We start from the raw sequence: 24,333 nt of genomic DNA on the forward strand, positions 1-24,333 counted from the left end.
AGAGTATCCGAAATTTGTTACGGTTCTTTTAGGAATCTGTAAAGAAAAACATATGAAGCGGTTGACAAGAACTAGTAAAGAAATTTCTGTACGATTTCTTAAAGGAAATTCTTAAAAAAAGAAGTGAAACCTTTCAGAATTCTAAGAAATTAATAAAATAAATAAATAAATATGAATAGATAAAGAACATATTGATAATACAAGGAGTTAATACCAACGGTAAATGTTGTTTTTGTACGATTTTTTCAGAGTATTCTGCATTGTAAAGAAATTGTAAAGAATTCGTTAAGATTTAATTCGATTTTTTGCCGAATTTTCTAAAATGAAATAAAATACGCACACTTCCATTCTTTTGCGAAATTTCGGGAGAAAATCTGTGAAGCAACGAAAATAATGCTGCTATGTGAAGAATATCTTTTAGAAGTTTTCCAGAATTTTCTTTATTTTTCGTACAGAAATTTATTTACGAGTTCGTGTCAACCACTTCATATAATTTTCTTTGAAAATTCGTAAAAAAAATCGTTACAGAAATGAGATACTCGTAACGATTTCCTTAATATTTCGGGAACTTTGGTCTGCAGGTCGTTACCGACGTCTAACAGTGGCCAATGTAGTCTTAAACCGTGTAAAACTTGTAAGTTTACGAAGCTTTTATGGGAACGCCCCCATTTGCGAAAAGGTGTAAATAGGTGCGTAAAGTGACTGTTTGACAGATCAACCAGGATTTTGTGAAGCAATTTTTTGTTTCGTAGCATTTTCCATAACATCCCGTCATCTTGTCTCTATCACTCTTCGCTTATAATACAATTAAAAATGCCGAAAATTAGCAAAAAACTTAAGTCAATACACTTAGTGGATGAAATTCATTAATTTTATTCGCGTATTATTTTTTTCATTTATTTTCATTATTTTATCATACATTTTACTGCTCTATTCGCGTGTTGTCACAGTCGTCAACTGTCATTATTGTGTCATCAACTGTTGTCATAGGTATGCACAGTCAATAATGACAAGCGAAAAGCTCGTTTTATTTGTCTATTGCGGTGAAAGTTTCTCTATAGTGAAACAGCTGTTCTTTGTTTACATTTTAATTATTCTTTTTGACTGCCACTGCAACAGACGGGATTTCTTTTAAATAAAATACACCGCAGCAATGGATTACGAACCGCCGAAAAAGTGAGTAATTTTATAATTGGAAATTTTTTTCATTTTATTATGAATTCGTGCAGGCGTGGAAAATATGAATGCACCGCACAAGAGCAGTAGCAGTTTTGTGAAGACCACCAAGAACTGTAAACGTGTAAAAACCATAAAAAAAACTGTTGTCTCGAAGTTCCCTCAGAATTCTTCTTGCCTGTATAATTTCTTCTTGCTCCACAATAATAGCTGCGTTCAAAATAATTATTTCCTCCATTAATATTCTGCAATGGATACTATTACGATATGCATACGCAAATAATAACTTTTTAACGCACTGATTTAGCCAAATAAAATGGTTTCACAGTTTTCGTTTAGTAAAATTTTGCAACTTCTTTCTGCAAAATTAATAAAATTGGTAATTGATGAAATTGATTAATAAAATTAACATATGTTTTAGGGTTGTCATCTACTCAATAGGTTACCACAAAAATAATAGCAATTGTCGGCGTTGGAGCTTTCAAATTGCCCTCTGCATACCTAAACGTGACAATTGATTATAAACAGGACAATAGTTATAGCGGTGAGATTTGTCGTTGCACGCGAATAGGGCTGTTAGTATAAAAATTTCGGCGCCTCGGCAATACTGAAGTTCACGGGGTCGTTTGCGCAACAAATTTGCCTCGTAAATTTACGCGTGGCTCGTAAATAGATACAAATTGTGACAGTTCTTTTCGAGGCTCGTAAAATTACGAGCTTTACGAAGCTTTTACGAGTTTAAGGGAAGACCCCTATTGTTGCCATGTTCTTTACGTCTTGTCAATCAAATGCATCCTCACCAATCAAAAAGTATGTTCTATCTGGCAGCCCTATTTAAACGACTTGGCGCTACAGACGCGTGTGTAGTCTTCTCATTTCTTCCCAATCCCTCTCTTTTATATGTAAGCAGAATTGGCTCAATACTTGAACGGTGTAAAAACCGTCTTACGAAATGAATATAGAATGTCTAAAGTTTAATCGATATAAAGTCACCTTTTAATCGATATGTTTATAAGTTTTAGCGTTTCACATCAACTAGCACAGGCCAAAAGTAAAAAAATATTAATAAATTAATAAAAATTTTAATCAACATTCAATTACAACTTGCCAATATCAACACACACATGCTACATAATCGAGTAGCAAAGAGGAACAAATATAGAAAGAGAGGAACACCCTTGCGATAGGGGAATTTAAGTTCCTTCCAACCTATCGAAAACCAAAAAAATAAAAATAATAAAAAGAACTGTCTGGTGGAAAATAAAGGAGTTCCTTGTTCCAAAACAGATTAAAAATTATGGGAGGTTGTCGCTGTTCGTTTCGTGATTGCACTGTTGCAACATCTCAACATCCCGGCATGCATTTTTTCCACTTCCCCGTAAATGACCGGGAACGCTACATTCGATGGTTGCGCTTAGCAAACGTAATCCATATGCTCGAAATGCCTCCGGGCTTCCAAAATAATAAAGTAATTTGCGCCAGACATTTTCGACCTGAGTGTTTTAAAAATTACAGAAGGAATGGGATACTTCCCAAAAATGTGGAGCCCACATTAATGCCCATTAACGAAGAAATGGTTTTAGATTACGCTAATGAACAAGAAAACGGCGGGCCTGAGTTGATTAAAATGCCGACCCCTACAATGAAGCATTTAATTCCACCGCCGGGATACACTCTCCCTTTTTCCCTTCATGACAACTTAAAACCGGGTAAGTACTTAAGGCAGAATAAGATAATTTTGGCGAATGCAGCTACGCAATCGAAAAACATAAAGAGGGTCAATGAAACGCAACTAGACACTGAAGACCCAAGCAACTCAAAAAAAGCAAAAATTTTAAATTGTGAGCCTATCGGTGTATCTTCTAATAGCAGTGAATCGATGCCTGCCGATACTATTGTTAAGCTTAGTTTCGATTTCGACTCAGGCGAAATTAGTTTAAAAGAAGATGTAGATGTGGCATCAGATGATTACGAGTTCATAGATGAACGTACAATTGAAATAACAAATAACAGTCTGTTACCTAATCAACAATGTGAAGATTCAACTGAGGAGTTGCAAGAAAAAGATTCACAATTTGAAATTAATCCTGGAGAACTAACTGATTGCATTAGCCATCTCAAAGAACAGCTCGAAAGATCAAACGAAGAATCAAAAAGTAAAACAAACGCACTACAAAAAACTGAAGCTGATTTGGATGAAGCAAACCTTAAATTGGAAACCGTTTTGCAAAAATACGAAAAATTGTCGGCACAATTTAAACAGCTCAATGAGCAGCTCGAGAAAACTAAAGTGCAAGTAAACAGTAAAACCATTACTTTCAATGGGACCGAAGAGGAGTTGAAAACCGCAAACTTTAAATTGAAAAACATTGAGCAAAAATACGAACAATTAGATGTTAACTATAAAAAAGTTCTAAAGCGCGAGCAGGACTTAACAGAGGAAAACCTTCGGCTTCAAGAGGAGAACTTCCAATTACGCGAAAAATGCAAACAATATGAAAAAGAAAATAAGCAAAAACATATAGGAGAGGTCTCTACCAGTCAAGCAGGATCATCGGCTGCAATGGATTGCGGCAACGTCAACCGTCGACAACCCGCTGCCACAAGCGCTAGCATGCAGAACTCACTAACAAAAGCTCAACTTTTTAATGGTGTTAAAAAATATATATCGTCTTCGATGGTTGCCTTGCTACGTATGGAGATGTTTGGTAGCGCAGATCGTGATTGGAAGCCGGATGAAAGACGTGTTGCAATGGACCTTCTGCAACTTGGCGACCAAATTTATGGGTATATTAGTGATGAGTGGCGTTTCCGGTTACCAGCATTAGAAGAAGTACGAAACTGGCTTGCTGATGCCACAAATTCTATTGACGACGAAGAAGATCTTTAATTATTGTTAAGCATAAGGCTTTTGTTCTATATTTAAATAAAAAATAATTATTTAAAAGAACACACACAAGGCCGATCTTGTTTGTAAAACTATTTAAGATGTTTCTAATTACTCTTCAGTAATTATTTCTACCGGCTGATCCAAGCTGCAAATAATGGATGAATTCTGAAAAATAGTAAATAAGATTGAACAGTTACCATGTCAAACGATGATATGTACATATCGCTACCTTAATATAGAAAGGCCCTAACACATTTTGTTTCAAAATTAAGCTCTGTACAGAGATCGGTAGATTTCTTACTAAAGACTTAAACAAATTTGAAATCAACTAATACATAAGAAAATTAGATTATGCTTTTTTTTTTATAACCAGTAGTGCAGAAAATCGCAACTGAAGAACCTTATCAAGTTTTGTAGCTCCTATATCTTTATATTAAGTATTTATACTATAGAGTCTATATATTAAGGTAACGATATGTAACCTTTAACTTAAGCACATTTATTAGAATTGAGATAAATTAATTTCTAATCGTAAAACTATAAATTTATCACATGATATCTGTATTAACTGTTAAATTGTAAGACAGTCTTAGTACCATGTATGTATATTTATGTGTTTTGAAATTCAAAATAAGTATTTGATAAGCTGTTTCATACCGTAGTTTCGGCAACGCATATGTTCTGTGTAGATGCGTCACACAGCCAACCCGTCGGGCATGTGCCATTTACATCAGTCGGTCGTGTGGCACCAAAACAAAATGCGAATGTGGTGCGACTGGTGCATGCGAATACTTGATTTGCATTGCATAATCCACAACTAGAAGTATCGCCACAACTAGCTGCTGCTCCATTACTCTGGAAGCAAATATTTGGTTGATCCGAGCAGACAAGACCGTCAGCACAGTTGTATATTTGATTAGTATAGGGTAATGTACCTAGGAATGTATTCAAGAAAATCTTTAATGCACACTTGGGGACATACGAATTTCGTTCACATTTATCTACCCCCATAACACAAATAAAATGATGTTTCATTAATGCATGCTGCACTATTACTCTGGCAAACGTTGCATCCTTGGCTGGTTACACGGAGAATGATAATGAAAATTGCGAAAATCGCTATCTGATGAAAAGATGTAGTTAATTTAAATATGTAACAAATTAAATCATATTCCTTACCAATATTTGGTAAATTTTTAACATCTTCTGTGAATTATATCTAACGGCGCAATACCTCGCACAAATAGTTCCTAGCACGACTAATACCAAACTTTTAATGTTACACAGCTTTTATGAAATTTTCGCGAATTTTATTTTTTTGTTGGCTTTTATTTGAAATTGGATATTCATTCGGCCTTGCTTGCGATTTACAAACCCCTTAGTAAATCGCAGGGTATACAGAATAACGCAAAACTAGTTTACTTGAAGTGTATTCCTGAAAGTAATTGCTGTTTTATGGCCTTAGCTCGCGCTTTATCGCCAGTAAACTAGCAATTTTGTAGGACGTAGAGCGAAATGTAGCATCCACTTTACTTCCACTAAACCTTTGTTAACCACTTCAGTGAGTCTCGGCAGTTACTGTCACTCTTTCCGTTTTTTGTCTTTAGCATTGCAATCCACTTGCACGCTATTTATGTTAAAAATTAAATATCGAGATACATATGTACATATGTCGTTAGTATGTATCGAAATTCTCCTCTAGTTTGCCATTCTTTTTACTATGGGGTATAATACAGTGCCGGTATCTGGTTTTATCTGCTAGTATTTTTGTCTATGCTTTAAATCTTATGCTATCTTAGCTAATGTTAACCAAATATAAAAAAAAATTCAACACTTTCCATAAGTGGTTTTTTGTTGTTTTCAACATTGTTGAAATACTTTCAGTCTTGTTGCGTATGTATGTACGTGGGGTGTTGTTAATATTTGAAATTCGAGCAAAAGTGATCTTATCTTTTAATGTATTCTTAATTTTTTCCTTTTCTTTTAAGGTAAGTAAACGAAATAGATTAACGTCATAAACCATCAGATAAAAACCCTGTGAGAGAACAGTCCTAGCAGCGTTTAATCTGTCAAAGGCGTTTCACACCGTTAGTCACTCCACGCTCCTAGAAGACATAGGGGCTTCCTCTCCTCCACAGAGACTTAAACGGTGGTCGGCGAATTATCTGAGTTGTCGAAACTCGTCAGTAATCTTTAAGAGACAAATCAAGCAAATTGAGTCCGAGGGAGTCAAACAGGGAGTCCCACAGGGTGGTATCCTTTCCCCGCTACTGTTTAACTTATACATTTCAAAGCTCCCTCAGCCACCAGAGGGAGGCTCGACTGTCTATTATGCTGACGACTGCTCGATAATGGCGTCTGGGAATGGAATTGATGACTTGTGCTCGAAAGTAAACGACTAACTCTCCGAACTGTCTGGCTTCTTCACTGCAAGGAGCCTAACCCTCGGCAAACTCAGCAACAACCACCTGGACGAAGGAGGTCAGACTGCAGCTGGGTATTCACGTCGAAATAGAGTACACAGTTCGCAACAAGGTCCTCAAGTCGCTATCAGGCGGCACCTGGAGCAAAGACAAAGAAACGTTGCTGGGAACATAAAAGGCTTGCCGTTTCTAAACTATGCAGCGCAGTGGTTGAAGCTACACGACGCTCCGAACCGCCACGTAATGCCTTCGGATGTCGCAAGAACACCATCTAAATGACGAGGCCTCCCCGTCAAGGAGCGCAATACTATGCTATGCAAGCAGTGCCTAGTTCGGTGCCACAAACGAGCACCCGAACAGACATTTGCTTGCTGCAGAGCCCTCGCCTAGATACGTCAGAAGGCATCTATACGAACTGACGGACGAGGTCCGGAAATTCATAAAACAACCACTGAACCTGACAGAGTACCGACAGGCCACAAGCGACATTCACAGAGTTTCGGTCTCGACTTACACCAACATCCGAGCTGTGAATGCCGTTTTAGGGACACAGCTACATGACGTGGACGAGATAGAACTTCGTCTGTCTCGCTAAACTCTTACCGGAATAGCATAAATCTAGATGTGGCCAACGAATGTCCGGCATGCAGAGAGTCAACCCATGACTCGATACCACCGACATGCCCCTAAACCCTACTCAACTAACTCCCCTCTCCTTCTTGTCCAACCCAGTCGGACTGGCATACTTGGGCCTCCCATTGGAGCTTGACGACAACGACTAAGTGACAGGCTGATCTTGGCAGTTGTAAGCCGCCACAACAAAAACAACAACTATACCAAATCTACCTGCAAGGGAGCATCATTCGCTGGGCAAACAATTTATGCTCGGTTTCTACCGGAAACAGCTAAACAGTCCGTTGATCCGGACTAACGCCGCAATTGATCTAATCAAAATTGTGCCTTGACAGACGGCAGTAATGCGCATTTACGAGCCGCGAGGTCGTGGGTTCGAATACCACGGCCAGGAGAATGTTCATTTTTTTTTTAATTATTCATTTTTAACTTCTATATTTTTTAAAGTTGTTTTACTATTTTTTTTATTTTATTATTTTTTTATTATTATTTTTTTTATCTAATGATTTAAATTAACTAATAAAAAAATAAAAAAGGTGAAATAAAGTAAAACAAACAAAATTAAAATGAAGTAAAATTACATAAATATATAAATCAAACAAAACTAACTAAAATTCCGACTTTATTATTTTGGACCACTCTAATGTCCATGCTAGATTTGCATATTCTCTGTATTCTACACTCTCTGAGCTTTGGTCAGTGTTGTCATAGAAAATTCCCTTGATCCGAGTTAAGTTTGGGAATTAACTCTAGGGGCTGGTTTCTCCAACTCAACTTAACTTAGTTAAGAAAATTTTTTGGACTTAGTAAAGAATAAGCTTTGTAAAAAGTGGGCTAATTTTTGACTTAAGTCCATAAAATGGCTAAACTAAGTTAAGTTGAGTTGGAGAAACCAGTCCTAGGACTTAATCCGGATCAACTGCAGTTAATTCCAGAGGTAATTACGAATTAACGAGTTGATCCGGATCAACGCTACCGTCTGTCTATGCTTTAACTCTGGAAGAATCTAGTTTAGGAAAAAACGAGTTTCTAGTGATTTTTCGTTTTTCTAACAACTTCTGGCTGACTTTGGCCACATCGCTCCAAGCAGCCAACAGTTTACCGATGAAAACAAAGAACATACGAGGAGTTCGTCGTTTAAACTTCTTTAAGTAGCAAAAATCTTTTTATTATTTTGTAGTATTTTGTATGCTAGTCCTAAAAACCAAAACGCACCCACGTATATACGTATATATGTACATATTCATTACATATGTATGCATGGATCGCACTGAAGTTGTCTTTATGGATACGAATAATTTAGAGACGTGCCAATCTGTGGTTTTGGTTAATTTTCTTTTAGCACTAATTTCATCGCATAGAATATCAGCGGGTTAAGTAATTTTTTATAATATTTATGTCATGCATTACAAACAAAAAGAAGCCATAAAGAGGAAGAGGAGAGTTTGCATCAACTTTCGAAAGTTTTTATTTTTTTTATTTTAAGTAACTCACTTTTGCAACTGTGTCTTTATTTAAAAGAAATTAGTAGGTATGCACATTAGGGTGTTTCTTAAATGTATGAAGCAAATTTTTACATCAGACATCCCAAGGGTTGATCCCTTACGTCGATGCTACTATAGTGGAAGATATCACATATAAATATTGGCTCCGATTGGAGTCGGTTAAGGCTTGTCGCCCAGGGGCAAAATTCAGATTACCCTACACTGAGGGAAATAATGCATAATAAAATTAAATTTAAAGCAAAATTTCATTTTAAAGCAAAATTGGTTCCTTTTAATCACGTATATCTAACGAAGCAATTAAAAAAATATAAAATACGGCAAATGAAAGCCAATGAAATTATCCATAAACCGTGTATACATCACTTTCCGATAGGGCTTATAGTTTCTGACAAATTAATTAATCATTCCAGCTTTTTTTTATTTTTTAATAAAAGAAATTAAAAAAAATAATTAAACTTTAACAGAAGAAAAATTTAAAAAATAACAGGTTCTGTGCCAAATTTTTGCATTTGTACTAAAGCCTGTTCTGTTACAAAAAAAAATAAAAATCAAGTTGCTGATGAAGAAAATCTGCGAAATAATGAGTGGTCAAATAAAAATACGCAAGATTATTTGTATGAAAATTGAGCACAAAGGAATGTTACTCATACACCTAACTAGCACGCTTTTCTGCTTGCAAATATCTCGAAAACGTATCCATAGAAAAAAAAAATTAGCTCGAATTTCGGAATCACCGAGCAATTCTAAATTAAAATTTGTGATCCAGTGTAATCAAATGTGGCACTAATATTATTTTGACCATAGGTATACTTGCATATAGTGTAAGCTCTAGCTTACCATATTTTACGAATGGATTCAACAACGTCGATAATGATGTTTAACTGGGGATTCATTTTACCCAGACATGGCGAAAACGGCCTTTTTCTCTCAAATGTTTGCTTTCCAGAGAGTGAAGAATCAAGCATGAAAGACCTATCGTTTTAAAATATTAAAAATATAGCATAGCTTATGGGTAAATAAAACAAAATTATAAAAATTTCAATAAAATAATATTTGCTAAATTTTTTTGTGTGCCAATTTCACGATTTCGGATCTATAAATATTCGCACATACATATGTATGTATATACTGATTACTAATAAATATTAATTCGGACACTCTGTCGCCTGAATACATTTCTTCTGAGCTGCGCTGTAATAGAGACCACTTCTGCAATTCATCTCTAATGCAAGGAAGCTTGAGCCGCTACGTTCACAGTAAATGTATCTATATAAATATTATAATTATAATTAAAAGTTACATAGAAATGGTTCATTACTTACGTATTACAATTCGCCGGATTTGCTACTTGAAAATAGTAACTAGTTTCAGTCGAATTATTGCATGCGCTTAATAGATACGCTTGTGATTGCGTTGTCGTTGTTGTTGGAGTTGTAGACTGGGTCGTTGGAGTTATCTCTTCGGTGGAAGGGCATGTTATTTGTGCTTCAAGCTAAAAAACACATACATACATACATACGAAATTAATTCACAAATAAAACCTCCATTATGGCATTACACAGGTCAACAATTTCAGAAAAAGTTTTTGGTGCCGAGATATCGTTAGTGGTTTGTTTTAAGATAAATTGCTGATAAAAATAATTTTTATATATTTTTTTCAACGTGTAGTCAAGATATCGAGAGAATAAGGTCGACCAGAAGAATATCTTATATCTGTTGAAAACATACATACATATCGTTATATTAATTCACAAAGGCCCTAACCAACACTTTTTTCAAAACTGCGTTTTTCAAATTCAAATTTTTAGGCTGGCCCTGTTATTGAGCAAAATTTTAAGATTTTCGATGGCTCGGAAAATTCGTATTGGGGCGTTTTCGGTGCGGATCCGAATTTGGCATTATTTTCGCGATCCGACAAATATTTAGTACAACTTTCATACAAAAAAAGGTGCAAAAATTACCGAAAACGGCCAAAAACTCTTATTGTTGTATGGAAATGGTAAATTTTTCTTTGTTGAAATTGAAGTAAATTTTTCAATCATCTTCATTATTGTCTTCTAAATTCCGATAAATAAATATCTCCTAATAGAGCAACAAGGTTCTTGAAACTATACCAATTTTCCAGGCTTGCAATTTTCTCATGAAATCTCTCACCCGGATAAAAATACCTTCCACTACTTTAGGTATAGGCGAATGGACTGACATTAGTGTTCTGGGGTTAAAAAGATTTTTTTGTTGTAAATGAGAAATTTCTCGATTTAACACGACTTTCGATTTATGCCCATTTCTTGAAGCTAATACCTTTTACAAAAAATATAAGACATAAATGAAAACAAGTAAGAAAGTCTAAGTTCGGGCGGAGCCGAACATTAAATACCCGGCGCAAGTATTAAATATATGTTTTTTCACCCTTCCGAAACCTTCCGCTAGATGGTAAGCCGAGGTGTATCAATTTTGAGTAAATTAGCGTCCTTCAATTTCGAAATATTGAAGTTTCAAGCATTTCTTAAATTTACCGTTATATGAGAATCGGCCGTTATTTTAGTCCGATTTCAATAATTTTCAACGTTTTGCTTACACGTGGCAAGTACAATAACCATACCGAGTTTGGTACAAATTGGTAGAACGGTTACCGATATACTTATATGTGATCATAAGTGGGCGGTGCCACGCCCATTTTCCAAAATTTTACCATAAACGTATTTCTTGGTAAAGAATTGTTGCAAGCATCAATTTTGAATAAATTAGCTTCAATATTTACTGATTTATCGAAGATTTTGTATTTCTCTAAATTACCGTTATATGGGATGTGGGCGTGGTTATTGTCCGATTTTAAAAAGTTTCGGCGGTTTTTTATGCTGTGCCAAGGCCAACAACTGTGCCAAGTTTGGAAGAAATTGGTGCAGCGGTTACCAAGATATACACATGTAACCATAAGTGGGCGTGGCTACGCCCATTTTCCAAAAATTTATAATATTCTTATTTTTCGTCTAAAAATTATTGTAAATATCAATTTTGAGTGAATTATCTTCAGTAGTTACTAAAATATCGCAGTTTTCGTATTTCTGGAAATTACCGTTATATGGGAAGTGGGCGTGGTTAAAGTCCGATTTCGCCCATTTTCAATACCAACCTACCTTGGATTAAGGGAAACCTACATACCAAATTTCGTTGAGATATCTCAATTTTTGCTCGAGTTATCGTGTACACGGACAGACGGACAGACGGACAGACGGACAGACGGACGGACAGACAGACATGGCTTAATCGATTTCTTTTTTCATCCTGATCATTTATGTATACATTTGTCTATATCTATCTCGATTCGTTTTGGCTGTTACAAACAACCGTTATGTGAACAAAATTAATATACCCTTGTGCACAAGTGCGCTCGGGTATAAAAATCCACACAAAAAAGTCATCATATGACTTCTATATCTATTTCTGCACAACTGCACCACTGCATCACTGTTGACCAGTGTTATGTATGTACATTTAATGAATGTTTAGTACTCACGAAATCCAATGTTTCCAGTGGCGCACAAACTTTCTTCAAATTAAAATTGTATAGATCCTCACTGCAATATTGATTTGTTGGGCATGATAATGGATCGGAGGCGACTTCATTTATACATAGGGCAAATTGTGTTGAACTTGAGCAAATCATCTTTCCACTTGCCTTACCCTGACAACTACTGCCACACGAAGGTGTTGATTCGTTACATACAATAATGTTATTGCTTGAAGATGGGTCCGACTCACAGACATTATCTGAACTAGTGCAGTATGTACCGTCCTGACATTCATAAATATCATCACCGATGGGACTTACTGTAAAAAAAACGAGATGCATGTGTGGACATTTCTCTAATAAATATTAAGGAATCTAATAGATAGCATTTAGTTTGTCATTACTCACAAGTTGTTGATCCATCTTCCTCTGTGCAAATTTTATAGGTTGTATTAGTTATGCATGCAACGTAGTTAGCGCCACACTCCCCACATGTACTAGTGGCTGATGCTGCCGCCACAAAAAGTAAACATAGTGCGATAATCTGTAAACAAAAATTGCAACATTTAGGTGATTTTTATCCGTTTGCTTCCTTCCTCGAAGTAGATTTCCTGGATGCCTATGCACAACCACCCATCGGCCAGTTGCAAAACACCTTAACTTTACGGGAGACTTCCTTTAACGGCACAATGCCGCCTAAGAGACAGTTTTTCAGTGCAAGGTTAAATTTGAATGTATTTTAAACTTAATTTAAACGCCCGAGCTAGCTGCCCTGCAGGAAATGGGACTAATTTGTAGCTAACTATTAACTTACTGGTAGTCGACTAGTGGTAACGATTTATTAGCTATTTCCTTTGGCCGTAACTAACTACTTTTGAAGGGCGATGGCCGCGAAATTGTGAGAACTGATTTCCTCTGCATTAGATTTCAACTAACTTGTAGCTAACTACTTTTGGACATAAATTATCAATAAAAAAAGGCTTTTTAGATTTTTTATATATTTACTTATTTTTTTTAACAAAACATCTATTTGCTTATTTGTTTACATGTTCTTTTGTAGATGGTCTCATATTTGAATTCGATCAGACATAACATTAAAATGATAATATAAAATTTCGTCAGAAAAAAAGGGTATTCTAAGTAATTTTTGTATGAGGATATTTAAATAGAAACTTGTAAAGAAAACAAACTCTCGATAACGTCTGCATTACTCCTGCAAAAAAGCTAACTAGAAGTTGGTTATTTTAATCAATTGATAATTTTTTTCTACAGGGTGGTTTAAGCTAAGATTAGCCAATCAAATGTCGGAAAGTTTTTAAACAAACTGGCCCTAAGTCGACAAAAATCGGGAAAATACGTTGTCCGCAATGAGTGAATGTGTTTGGTGTTTCCCTATAAAATAAATTATAAGCCGCCAGAAAGCCGCTAAGTCAAAAACTTTTATACGAAGAATTTTAATCAGCCATGGGAAGGCTCTTCGCGGAAACAAATATCAGAAAAACTTTATTTGAAATAAAATGTTGGTTTGACGTTTTTTTATTTCCATATATATGTATAGTAGAGAATTATGGTGTTGGGATGTACCTAATAATTAAAATAATTTTTCCTTTTTGGTTATTGTTGTTTCCGACAGGGTGGGTGTATGATGTATTTTGGAACGAATTTCCGCCATCCTTTGTCAAATTTGGTTTGGACACAAATCGGTTACGGCGTTGTGCCATCTTCAGCGTCATTTTTCGTCTCCAAACCAAATTTGACAAGGGATGACGGAAATTCGTTCCAAAATACAGAAAATAATTTTGTTGCATTTTTTCCTTCACGCTTGTAATTCACTGTCCTTTTAAACCAACTAAATTTGTCCACTTAGGTATCTTTACAGCGGTAGTTCAAAAACCACATTAAGCACTTTTTAATCTCCTATTAATAGTACATGTCCTATTGTATCACTTTCACTCACTTTGTCAGACATGTTTTCTTTTTTTACTCTTCTTTGGTTCTTGGTACGTTGGAAAATCTCTTGCTCTACCAAAAATCCTGCGCTTAGCTTAATTTGCTCGAAACTGTTGGCATTCAAAGCAACTTCAACATATTTATATCTTAGGTAATGGTCGTAAAACATCATTCGACATTTATCTTTATTATCTGGTATGTTTACTAAACAAATTTATTGAGGTTATAATCTGTATGTAAACACTGTGAATAAATAAAAAGAGATTTATTAGCATAATATTTGTAGATAATATTTGTATTGTAAGAATTTCTAATGGAAATGATAAACCAACATCTTTCTGCTTGTTATTTTCATAAAAAGCTATATATGTATAATAACAGATTTTTTTTTATTTTTTCATTTGTATTAAAGCCTGTTCGTTCTTCTGCAAGAGAAAATCAAGCTACTAATAATGTAAATCGATAGACGAATAAACAAGCTGTGAATGAAATCGGTAATAATTTTTTGTATGAAATAGGGGCAGAAAATAATGTTACTCATACGTACATAGCTCTGGTCGATCATACTCATACACGTACATGGCGTACGTCGTGCACAAGTAATTCGTCTTGTTAAAGTGCATATTTTGCATTATAACAGTCGTGAACGTACTTATATTTTTCATATCCATTTTTCGAGGAAATTAGCATTATTTTTTATAATTTCAATTCGGTTGATTAAAAGAAAACAAACTTATCAAATAATTATAAAAACCTTAAAAAAAAATTAAGCAACAATGATAGACTGCAGTATAGCGAGAGCACCAGTTTGACAGAATAAAACCAAAGATCTTTAAAAAAAGGGAGCTGGTTATGTTTGTAGCTCCCTTATATTCTATGTTCTTCGTGGTAACGAAAGTGCTGCCACGTTTGTCCGAAAAATGGTTTTGGGATACTCCCTTAAATTAATAAATAAAATACTGTAAATCGGAATTCAATCGGTACAAATATGAAAAATCGGGACACTTAAATATACGTACATACGTCCCGACTTTTGGAAAATATTCAGCGGTACAATTTTCTCAAAATCGGTACTGTCCCACCAAAATCGGTACGAGTGGTCACCGTACGTATGAGTAACATTTTCCATGTTAAAGTTTGAATTTTTTATCATTCGCAATGCCAATTAAAAATGAAAATATCTTGGGAATAATTACCACATCTAGAAAAATGGTGTACAGATTCGCAATCTACGACTAAGTTTACTTACGTATCTCGGCGTTTTTTTATGTAATTTTTGTATCAGTGTAAGAAATTCTTTCTAATTTTACTCTACCGAAACCAAAAATGATTCATATTAAATACATACAGTGCCGGACAAAAATATTGGCACAGAAAATTTTTCGCAATATTGGAAAGTTTTTATTCTAATTTATTTTCGATAATTTTTTATAAAAATATAAACTTTGTGCAAAACTCAGGTAAATTCAATAAATTTGCATACTACTTTTAGTATAACAAAGTGCAAGCTTGAAGTTGCTAAAAAACGCGTTGATTTTTGGCAATTTTTTTCACTCAGGTTCTTCCATACAAAGTATTTTCGACAATTATTTCCTTCCACTAAAAAAATTGCCAAAAATCAACGCGATTATTTAAATACTTCAAACTTGCACTTTGTTAAACTAAAATTTAATGGGTTATAAACTGCATTCTTAGAATTTTTCTAGAAATCTGTATAGAAAGCTGCAAATTAGTGTGCAAATTTATTGAATTTTCCTGTGTTTTGCACGAAGTTTAGAGATTTTGTTTTTATGTTTTTTTTGGTGTAGTACGAACTATACTTTTATTAAAAAATATTGAAAATAAATTAGAATAAAAAACTTTGCATATATTGCGAAAAATTTTCTATGCCAATACTTTTGTCCGGCACTGTATATGAATCTAGTTTGTTTTATAGCCTTCACCGGGGACTAATCGTACACTTTATCGTACAGAAGTATTTCCGGACCGCTAAGATAATGTACATACATATGTATATACTGCAAATTTTAACGCAATGATGATAGCTAGCCTATCACATTTTTATGATACTCAGACTCATTACCTTATGATGATATCTTGAGAGATAATACATTTTTTTTGGACTTTATTCTTATATCTAATCAACAAGTTCTAGGAAAAAATATACACAATCGTCAGGTCTACATATGTGCAAAATTTTGACAAAATCATTCGCATTTATAGCCGGTCATGGGCGGTCGCTGCCAAAGTTTTATGGCAAACGTGGATAGTCTACAATTCAGGGTTTTTCATGAGTTTTTTATATACATACAATATTTTCTGTACGCAAATAATTTGCAGCAAATCGAACTAGTTAGAAATTAAACCATTTTGAATCGGTATCAGTCCATATCCAATCACTTTCTTTATTTTTTGATGAGAAGAACCTTGCGTACCCACCCGCAGTCCTGCTGGATAAGGAGCACATCAATAGATTGGTGCGCGCTAAGTGTCTTTTGGCCGTTTCGGTCGGGTCTTTAGCACCTACGAATGTGTAGGGTAGCATCGAAGTCAGTATTTGCCAATTTGTTCGACGATTCATAACATTCTCGAGTCATTTGCGGGTCGCATAGAAGAGTGTTTGAGGACATTTGTCGCCCTTCTTGAAAAAGTGAAACTTACCTTCATAGCGTTTACAAATACTTAATAAGCAGCAAAAAATTATGCTATGTATTTATAAACGGTCGTTTACGCGCTTGCCGTAGAGTACTTTTTTTCTTCACCCAAATGTGTCATACACGGCTGGCAAGAGAGATTTTACCCACAATTAGCTGTGCGCTCAGAATACTTCGTTTCGAGTCGCTTATGATTGCTCTAGATGGCAGGTGTAGAACTAGTTCTTTTATGATACCCTAATAGAATTTTTACAACCACTTTTTACAATGCAACAACTAATTCTAACACTTGCGTAATAAGATTTGTTTACTCAAATCTGTTATAAGGAAGTAAGATTACGTTCAGTAAAATTCCGGGTAAGACTTCAAGGTTCAACGAAAGAGAAAAAAAAAATACGGACTTAGTTGAGAAACGGAAATCTTATCGCACGCATATTTTTCGGCAAATATAAGTTTTTTTTTCGTTGCGTTTTATTGTTTCTGCAGTAAATATATATATACAACTACTTAGAAGATGATGAGTTAGAGGCTAAAATATTTTTTTGCCATAAACCTCCACGGTGTATCTACATATCGATAGCTGAGTGGAAGATCGACCTATCTCGGCAGCCAGTTCGAAAACGCCCTATTTCAGAAAATTTTTGAGCAAAGCTCTATTTCAGAATTTAGTTGAAGAACGCCCTATCTCACAATTTTATTGAAGAACGCCCTATTTCAGAATTCGGTTCAAAAACGCCCTATCCCAGCTGCCTCTTCAAAAACGCCCTTTCTCAGAATTTGATTGAACAACACCCTATTTCAGAATTTAGTTGAACAAAGCCCTATCTCAGAATTTTATTCAAAAACGCCCTATCTCAGCTGCCGCTCCGAAAACGCCCTGTCTCAGAATTTGATTGAACAACGCCCTGTCTCAGCAAATGGCTCAAGATCGCCCTATCTGAGCTGCCGCTTTAAGAAAGCATTATCTTCAGTATGGTTTTTATTCTTGAAAAAATTGTGGTACAGTGAAAATAATTACTGTGAAAGCATTTTGTTTTCACATTAACTTTTTGGTAGGAGTCAATATAGACTTTGCTTTTGTGTCTTTCAAATTTTCATTCCAATCTGATTTTTACTAGATTCGTTGTCGAACGAGTTATTAATTGTCTCCGCTCAAAAATTTATATTCTAAAAAAATTGACTACATACAGTGCCGGACAAAAATATTGACACAGAGAATTTTTCGCAATATCTGAAAAGGTTTTTATTCTAATTTATTTTCGATAATTTTTTATATATATATAGTTCGTCCTACACCAAAAAACATAAAAACGAAATCTCTAAATTTTGTGCAAAACTCAGGAAAATTCAATAAATCTGCATACTTATTTTCAACTTTTTATTCAGATTTTTTAGAAAAATTCTAAGTATGCAGTTTTATAGCTCAACTAATTTTAGTATAACAAAGCGCAAGCTTCAAGGTGCTAAAAAATCGCATTGATTTTTGGCAATTTTTTTCAGTCAGGTTCTTCCGTACAAAGTATGTTCGACAATTATTTTTTGTATGGAGAAAATGAGCAACACCTTCTACTAAAAAAATGTCCAAAAATCAACGCAATTTTTTAGATACTTCAAACTTGCACTTTGTTATACTAAAATTAGTTGGACTATAAAACTACATACTTAGAATTTCTCTAGAAAATCTGAATAAGAAGTTGCAAATTAGTATGCAAATTTATTGAATTTTCCTGAGTTTTGCACAAAGTTTAGAGATTTTGTTTTTATGTTTTTTGGTGAAGTACGAACTATATTTTTATTAAAAAATATTGAAAATAAATTAGAATAAAAAACTTTGCATATATTGCGAAAAATTCTCTGTGCCAATACTTTTGTCCGGCACTGTATTAACACAGCATCAATTAAAAGAATCTACAATGGAAGGTAAAATAGCATTAATTAAAAAAATTTGAAGCGGCTAAATTATATTCTCATTTCAGATATTTTTTCATCTATCTTTAATAGCTTAAAATCAAAAAATTTAGAAGATTCTGCCCCCATTCCAAATAATAATGAAACTAAAGGGAAACCAAGCTATGAAGAAGGTAAAAATTGTTTTTAATATACCGAGTTTGTCGCTGGAATGAAATATATCATTCTTTCTCAAATTAGGTTACTTATTGCTCGATATATCTTGTTCAAGTGAAAGAAGTAGCTCGTCCGGCAAATTGCAGCAAATGAGTAAGCCAATATTTTTTATACAATATTTTGATGTACTTATCTAGGATACTTCGCATGCCATTACAATGCAGCGGGCTACTACCACGTGAAGANCTAGTTTTTAATGCGGTATATTTGGAATAGAATGGCATGCGAATGGGGTAACGCGAAAGCGGCAACGAACGCCAGCTGAGTGGAAGCACGAGAAAGCCAAAAAAGTAAAATGCTCAGGCAGCCCAGGGGTGAACAAAACAGACGCTCCAATTTTCGAGAGAAAAATGGGTTTTGGCTGCGGTGTATGTAGATTCTCTTGCTCAAAGAAAATTACCGAAGAGCAGCGACTCGCAATTTTTACCGAGTTTTGGAGCATCGGTGATCACAGTCGCCAATGGGACTACATTGCGCGATATATTGAAGCAACACCTCTAGAGATTAGCCTTCATAATAGAAAGATGGTTTCAAATAAGTACATGCTCACCGTATGTGGTAAAACAGTTACAGTTTGCAAAACAATGTTTTTGAATACTTTTGGTAGGTTTATTTGAAATTTTATTTAACCATTTTATATACATTTTTGCAATATGTATTTAAAAAAATCCACAAACTTTCGTAAAAATTTTGATGCTAGAAAGATTTTGAGTATGCAGTATTTTGTATCCCATTTAATTTTAGGTATTATTTTGAGTTGTGACTATTTGAAGACGATGTGCGATATATTAAAATTGAATATACTGCAAAACTGCGTACCCAAAATCTTTCTAATAACTGTCATTCAAAACATCAAAATTTTTGCAAAAGTAAAATACTGCACGAAGGTTGAAACTTGTCTTTATACGTGTTACCTACTAACATTTTTTTAAATATATTTTATAAGCATTAAGTATAATTATAAATGTTGTAGGAATAAGCAATTCGTGGATTAAAACTATCACAAGAAAAATTCAGGAATCTAATGAAGGAGCTATTGAGAGTGACCAGCGGGGCAAACACCTCAATCGACCAGCCCGAATACCGTCGACTGTTAGACGCATGGTCAACGAGCACATCGAATCTTATCCGACAATAGATTCGCATTATTGTAGGAAAATGACCAATAAGCGCTACTTAAGTGAAAGTTTATGTTTAAAAAAAATGTACGAAATGTACAAAGAATTGATGGCACAACAAAACACAGAGCAGGTGTCTGAACATCTATACAGAGAAATTTTCAACACACAGTATAATATAGAATTTCACAAACCAAAAAAGGATCTTTGCGATGAGTGCACAGCATATGACCAGATGTCAGAAATAGATAAAATGTCCTGTGCTAAAAAGCATGATGAGCATATTTCAAATAAAATAAAAGCTCGAGAGATGATGGCAAAAGATAAAGAGCAAGCAAAAGAAGATCCAACTATTTGCACAGCTTGCTTTGACATGGAACAAACCTTGACAACCCCTAGAACTAATGTATCTATGAGCTATTACAAGCGGAAGCTCAATATTTATAATTTCACTATATATGAAATGAATACCCACCAAGGTTCGTGCTATGTGTGGAATGAAACGGTGGGTGGCAAAGGAGCCAACGAAATTAGTAGCTGTTTATTTCATTTCTTAAAAAAAAGTCAGCTTCTGGAGTTAAAGATTTTAGGTTTTATAGTGATAACTGCGGAGCACAGAATCGGAACAAGATACTTTTCTCAATGTATAACAAGTTTTCTGCTATACTTAATATTAAAATAACACACAGGTAAACGCTAATATAATTAAAGTAGTTTTTACTTTATCAAGAGTAGATTCACTTACATTTATTGTAAATTAAATTTTTAAGCAATTCAATGCAAATTGCATTTTTAATAAGCTTCTACTGCAATAAAATGATATTTCACTGTGATTGATCAGTAATACAAGAACAATGCCAGGCAGCTCGTTGAAATTAAACGGTTTTTTACAAAAGTACCCGTTAATATGTATGTCAATGCATTTAACNAAAGTGTGTTGCATTTTTAATAAGCTTTTACTGCAATAAAATGATATTTCACTGTGATTGATCAGTAATACAAGAACAATGCCAGGCAGCTCGTTGAAATTAAACGGTTTTTTACAAAAGTACCCGTTAATATGTATGTCAATGCATTTAACCTAACCAACAAATTTTTTCTATACTTTTTAGGTACCTGGAGAAAGGTCATACTTACAACGAAGGTGATTCTATGCATGCCACAATTGAAAATTCGTGTAAAAATCAAAAAGTGTTTACACAAGAGGAATGGTGTAAAATTTGATTTTCGTGCTTTGGCAAATGACGAAAATTGGAAGGCCATTAAAGNAACCCCGCGCGACCGACGCGCACACCGCGTCACGCTACGCCGCGGGCCCCCCGGCCCCCCCTCCCCGTCTCCCGACGTGCTGTAGCGCAGGTAGATTAATTTTTTGTATACGTTGAAATAACATTTTTATATATTTTAAACATCGAGGGCTTATATTCAATAATACCCCCTATCTGCACACTTTTCACAAAGATGAGATTCTGATATAAAAATCCACCTAAGCTTTAACTGTCATCAGTGATATTAATGCTACCTTATATAACGACAGGTAATAAGTCCCAGATGGTTTCTAAAATCAGAAATTAGTTTTTGTGCAAATTGCAGATAGAGGGTATTAATGAATTCAAGCCCTCGATATTTCACATTTTTATATTTGTAAGTTATTGGAAGCAGGGATGCCAACTTGGCTCAAACCGTGCCATTTGTCCCTATTTTACTTCAAATGGCACTTAATTTTTCAATTTGGCACAAAGTGCCAAAATGGCACTTTTTTAAAAAAATAACATTTCAATACATTTTTGTGAAATCCTTTGCGTGCACTTCTTTTTCTCAACTAAAATTTTCTAATTTATAAAGGCTTTTCAACTGGTTTATCTTATTTTATCATTGCACTTTTGTTTTGAAAATGTGGCTTTATTTTATTGCTAAATGTGAATGATTAAAAGGAATTACACCTTTTTTGGCACTTTTATTTTTCTATTTGGCACATTTTGGCACTTTTTTATCCTCAATATGGCACCTCATAACATAAGTTGGCAGCCCTGATTGGAAGATTTCTGCTGTGTTTTGAGGCAACAACTTGTCTGCAGTAAAAAAGCATATAATTTGTGTTTCAAAAGTGTGTGAAAACCAATCCATTAACTTATATGATCTCGGTTCCGATATTAAATAATCAATAATTGTTTATACCCGCATTTTGGCACATTGGCTCGTTGAATGTGCCATCTAATAAATAGTGTCGTCGTTCTCCTTAGCTGCTTTTAAATGACTGCTGGCGGAGACATGAATACAGTGTAAGAAAATTCTTTTTCTAGAATTGTTTCCTTATAGAAAGGTTGGGTTCTTTTCCACCTTAGACATTCCGAATTCGTTCAAAATATGCTAATTTAAAACACAGAATTCTTTCAGTGCTCCTCCGGGGTTTTTGGACATGTACTGTTTCTTCAATTTAATAGTGTTCGCTTTATTTTTGTAGAAACGAAAAATGTTTTGCATGTTATGGATCATTTCTCCACTCTTTCTTCAAATATTTCTCGTATTCCAGCTGTACGCAGGCGTTTAGTTTTTCGCATCGTGTTTTTACATATTCGTAATTTATATTCTTTTTTTAATAGAATCAATTGGAGGTAGTTCATGATTGTGTGTGGATTAATATCACAACACTGAGGATTTGGCAAAAGCCTTTTTCATCTATTAAAAAACAACACTTACGGGGCAATGTTTATTGTAAGAACAACATTTTTTTCTATGAATCGACATACTTTAAGCATTGTTGACGCTATTTCCATTTGAATGAGGAAATAGCGTCAATGACTTTATTTCCAAATTTTTGTTGACTTTATTTCGCTTTTGAAAAGGTAATAATGTCAATTGACTTTATTTCGCACCAGGGTGGGAAATAAAGTCAATTGACCTTATTTCCATTGACCTTATTACCTGTCACCGAAAATTCGTGTAAAAATCAAAAAGTGTTTACACAAGAGGAATGGTGTAAAATTATGAAGAACGCCAAAAAAAACGGACCAAAATATATTGTCCAGGAGGTTTCGCAGGCAGAAATTTTTGATTTTCGTGCCTTGGCAAATGACGAAAATTGGAAGGCCATTAAAGTTATGAATTTGAGAGAAATATCAGTGCTGCCGAATGAATCCAATGCTTATGTGAAATACAATTATGATGAGGAGGCAAAACCTATATTGATTCCAACGAAAAAGTCACTTGGAAAGCAATATCTCTCACACAAGCCTATAACAATCGACTAGAATTGGATAAAGAGAAAAAAAAAGATTTGGAAGAGATGTGTACTAAACGAATAATTCCTGAAATGTATCATGAGTTTTATAATTCAATAATTAAATAAACTTTATTTCCACTGCACCAATTTTTTCAAGAATAAAAACCATACTGAAGATAATGCTTTCTTAAAGCGGCAGCTCAGATAGGGCGATCTTGAGCCATTTGCTGAGACAGGGCGTTGTTCAATCAAATTCTGAGACAGGGCGTTTTCGGAGCGGCAGCTGAGATAGGGCGTTTTTGAATAAAATTCTGAGATAGGGCTTTGTTCAACTAAATTCTGAAATAGGGTGTTGTTCAATCAAATTCTGAGAAAGGGCGTTTTTGAAGAGGCAGCTGGGATAGGGCGTTTTTGAACCGAATTCTGAAATAGGGCGTTCTTCAATAAAATTGTGAGATAGGGCGTTCTTCAACTAAATTCTGAAATAGAGCTTTGCTCAAAAATTTTCTGAAATAGGGCGTTTTCGAACTGGCTGCCGAGATAGGTCGATCTTCCACTCAGCCATCGATATGTAAAATAAGCAAATGTAAAGCAAAAAAATGTAGTGTTAAAAAAATGTTGATCTGTTGATTCACACACATGATTTTAATTAATTTCACAAAGAGTAGATCTTCTGCTGTATGCTTAATGAGCTTTACAGCGAATCAAAATATATAGCGACTCCGCTGGCTTGGCCATGTCGTTCGGATGGACGCCGACGCTCCAGCTCTAAAAGTAATCAACTCGGAACCCGCCCCCACTGCAATGGAAATGACGATTTTTTTGGGGTAAATTGACGATTTATCGGCAACGCTGCTTACCACAGCCAAAGATTTGTTACAAATGCAGCAGAGTTCATTTCAAAGTGGATTAAAACACATAAAGGATTAATTAATCGATCACATATATTTAAGTTTCGTACTTTAATTTTCACAAAATGTTAATATAACTATTTTACATATGTATGTATGTATGTTTGTTTGTATTACATTCGTCAATAAATCAAGCTAATGCGCCACGGAGCTTTAATGCGCTTCTCTTTAACTTTCTTTACTTATTTATTTAGACTGCATTTCTTTATGTATTT

At 34.7% G+C, this 24,333-nt stretch overlaps 3 protein-coding genes across 3 annotated transcripts; 1 reads left to right on the forward strand and 2 right to left on the reverse strand.

The window, feature by feature from the left end:
- The first annotated feature begins 1,897 nt into the window (after nucleotides 1–1,897).
- On the forward strand, nucleotides 1,898–4,126 carry LOC108364950 (uncharacterized). Its single transcript, XM_017618839.1, has 2 exons — nucleotides 1,898–2,227; nucleotides 2,280–4,126. Exon 2 carries the CDS (start codon nucleotides 2,474–2,476, stop codon nucleotides 4,064–4,066), a length of 1,593 nt encoding a protein of 530 aa, XP_017474328.1. The 5' UTR covers nucleotides 1,898–2,227; nucleotides 2,280–2,473; the 3' UTR covers nucleotides 4,067–4,126.
- A 102-nt stretch (nucleotides 4,127–4,228) lies between these two features.
- Nucleotides 4,229–5,276, reverse strand: LOC108364890 (uncharacterized; the record flags this gene model as incomplete). Its single annotated transcript, XM_017618763.1, has 2 exons — nucleotides 4,229–5,001; nucleotides 5,072–5,276. Coding segments are annotated over 2 exons (489 nt in total), but the record flags the coding sequence as incomplete, so codon positions are not given.
- Nucleotides 5,277–9,673: 4,397 nt separating this feature from the next.
- Nucleotides 9,674–14,433, reverse strand: LOC108364956 (uncharacterized). Its single transcript, XM_017618844.1, has 5 exons — nucleotides 14,096–14,433; nucleotides 12,547–12,682; nucleotides 12,145–12,458; nucleotides 9,950–10,119; nucleotides 9,674–9,893 (listed from the first exon to the last, which is right to left on the reverse strand). Exons 1-5 carry the CDS (start codon nucleotides 14,258–14,260, stop codon nucleotides 9,773–9,775), a joined length of 906 nt encoding a protein of 301 aa, XP_017474333.1. The 5' UTR covers nucleotides 14,261–14,433; the 3' UTR covers nucleotides 9,674–9,772.
- Between the last annotated feature and the right edge of the window lie 9,900 nt (nucleotides 14,434–24,333).

The sequence above is a fragment of the Rhagoletis zephyria genome, unplaced genomic scaffold (genome assembly GCF_001687245.7).
Source record: "Rhagoletis zephyria isolate East Lansing unplaced genomic scaffold, Rhagoletis_zephyria_1.1 Rzeph_scaffold_00035, whole genome shotgun sequence".
Lineage (NCBI taxonomy): Eukaryota > Metazoa > Arthropoda > Insecta > Diptera > Tephritidae > Rhagoletis > Rhagoletis zephyria.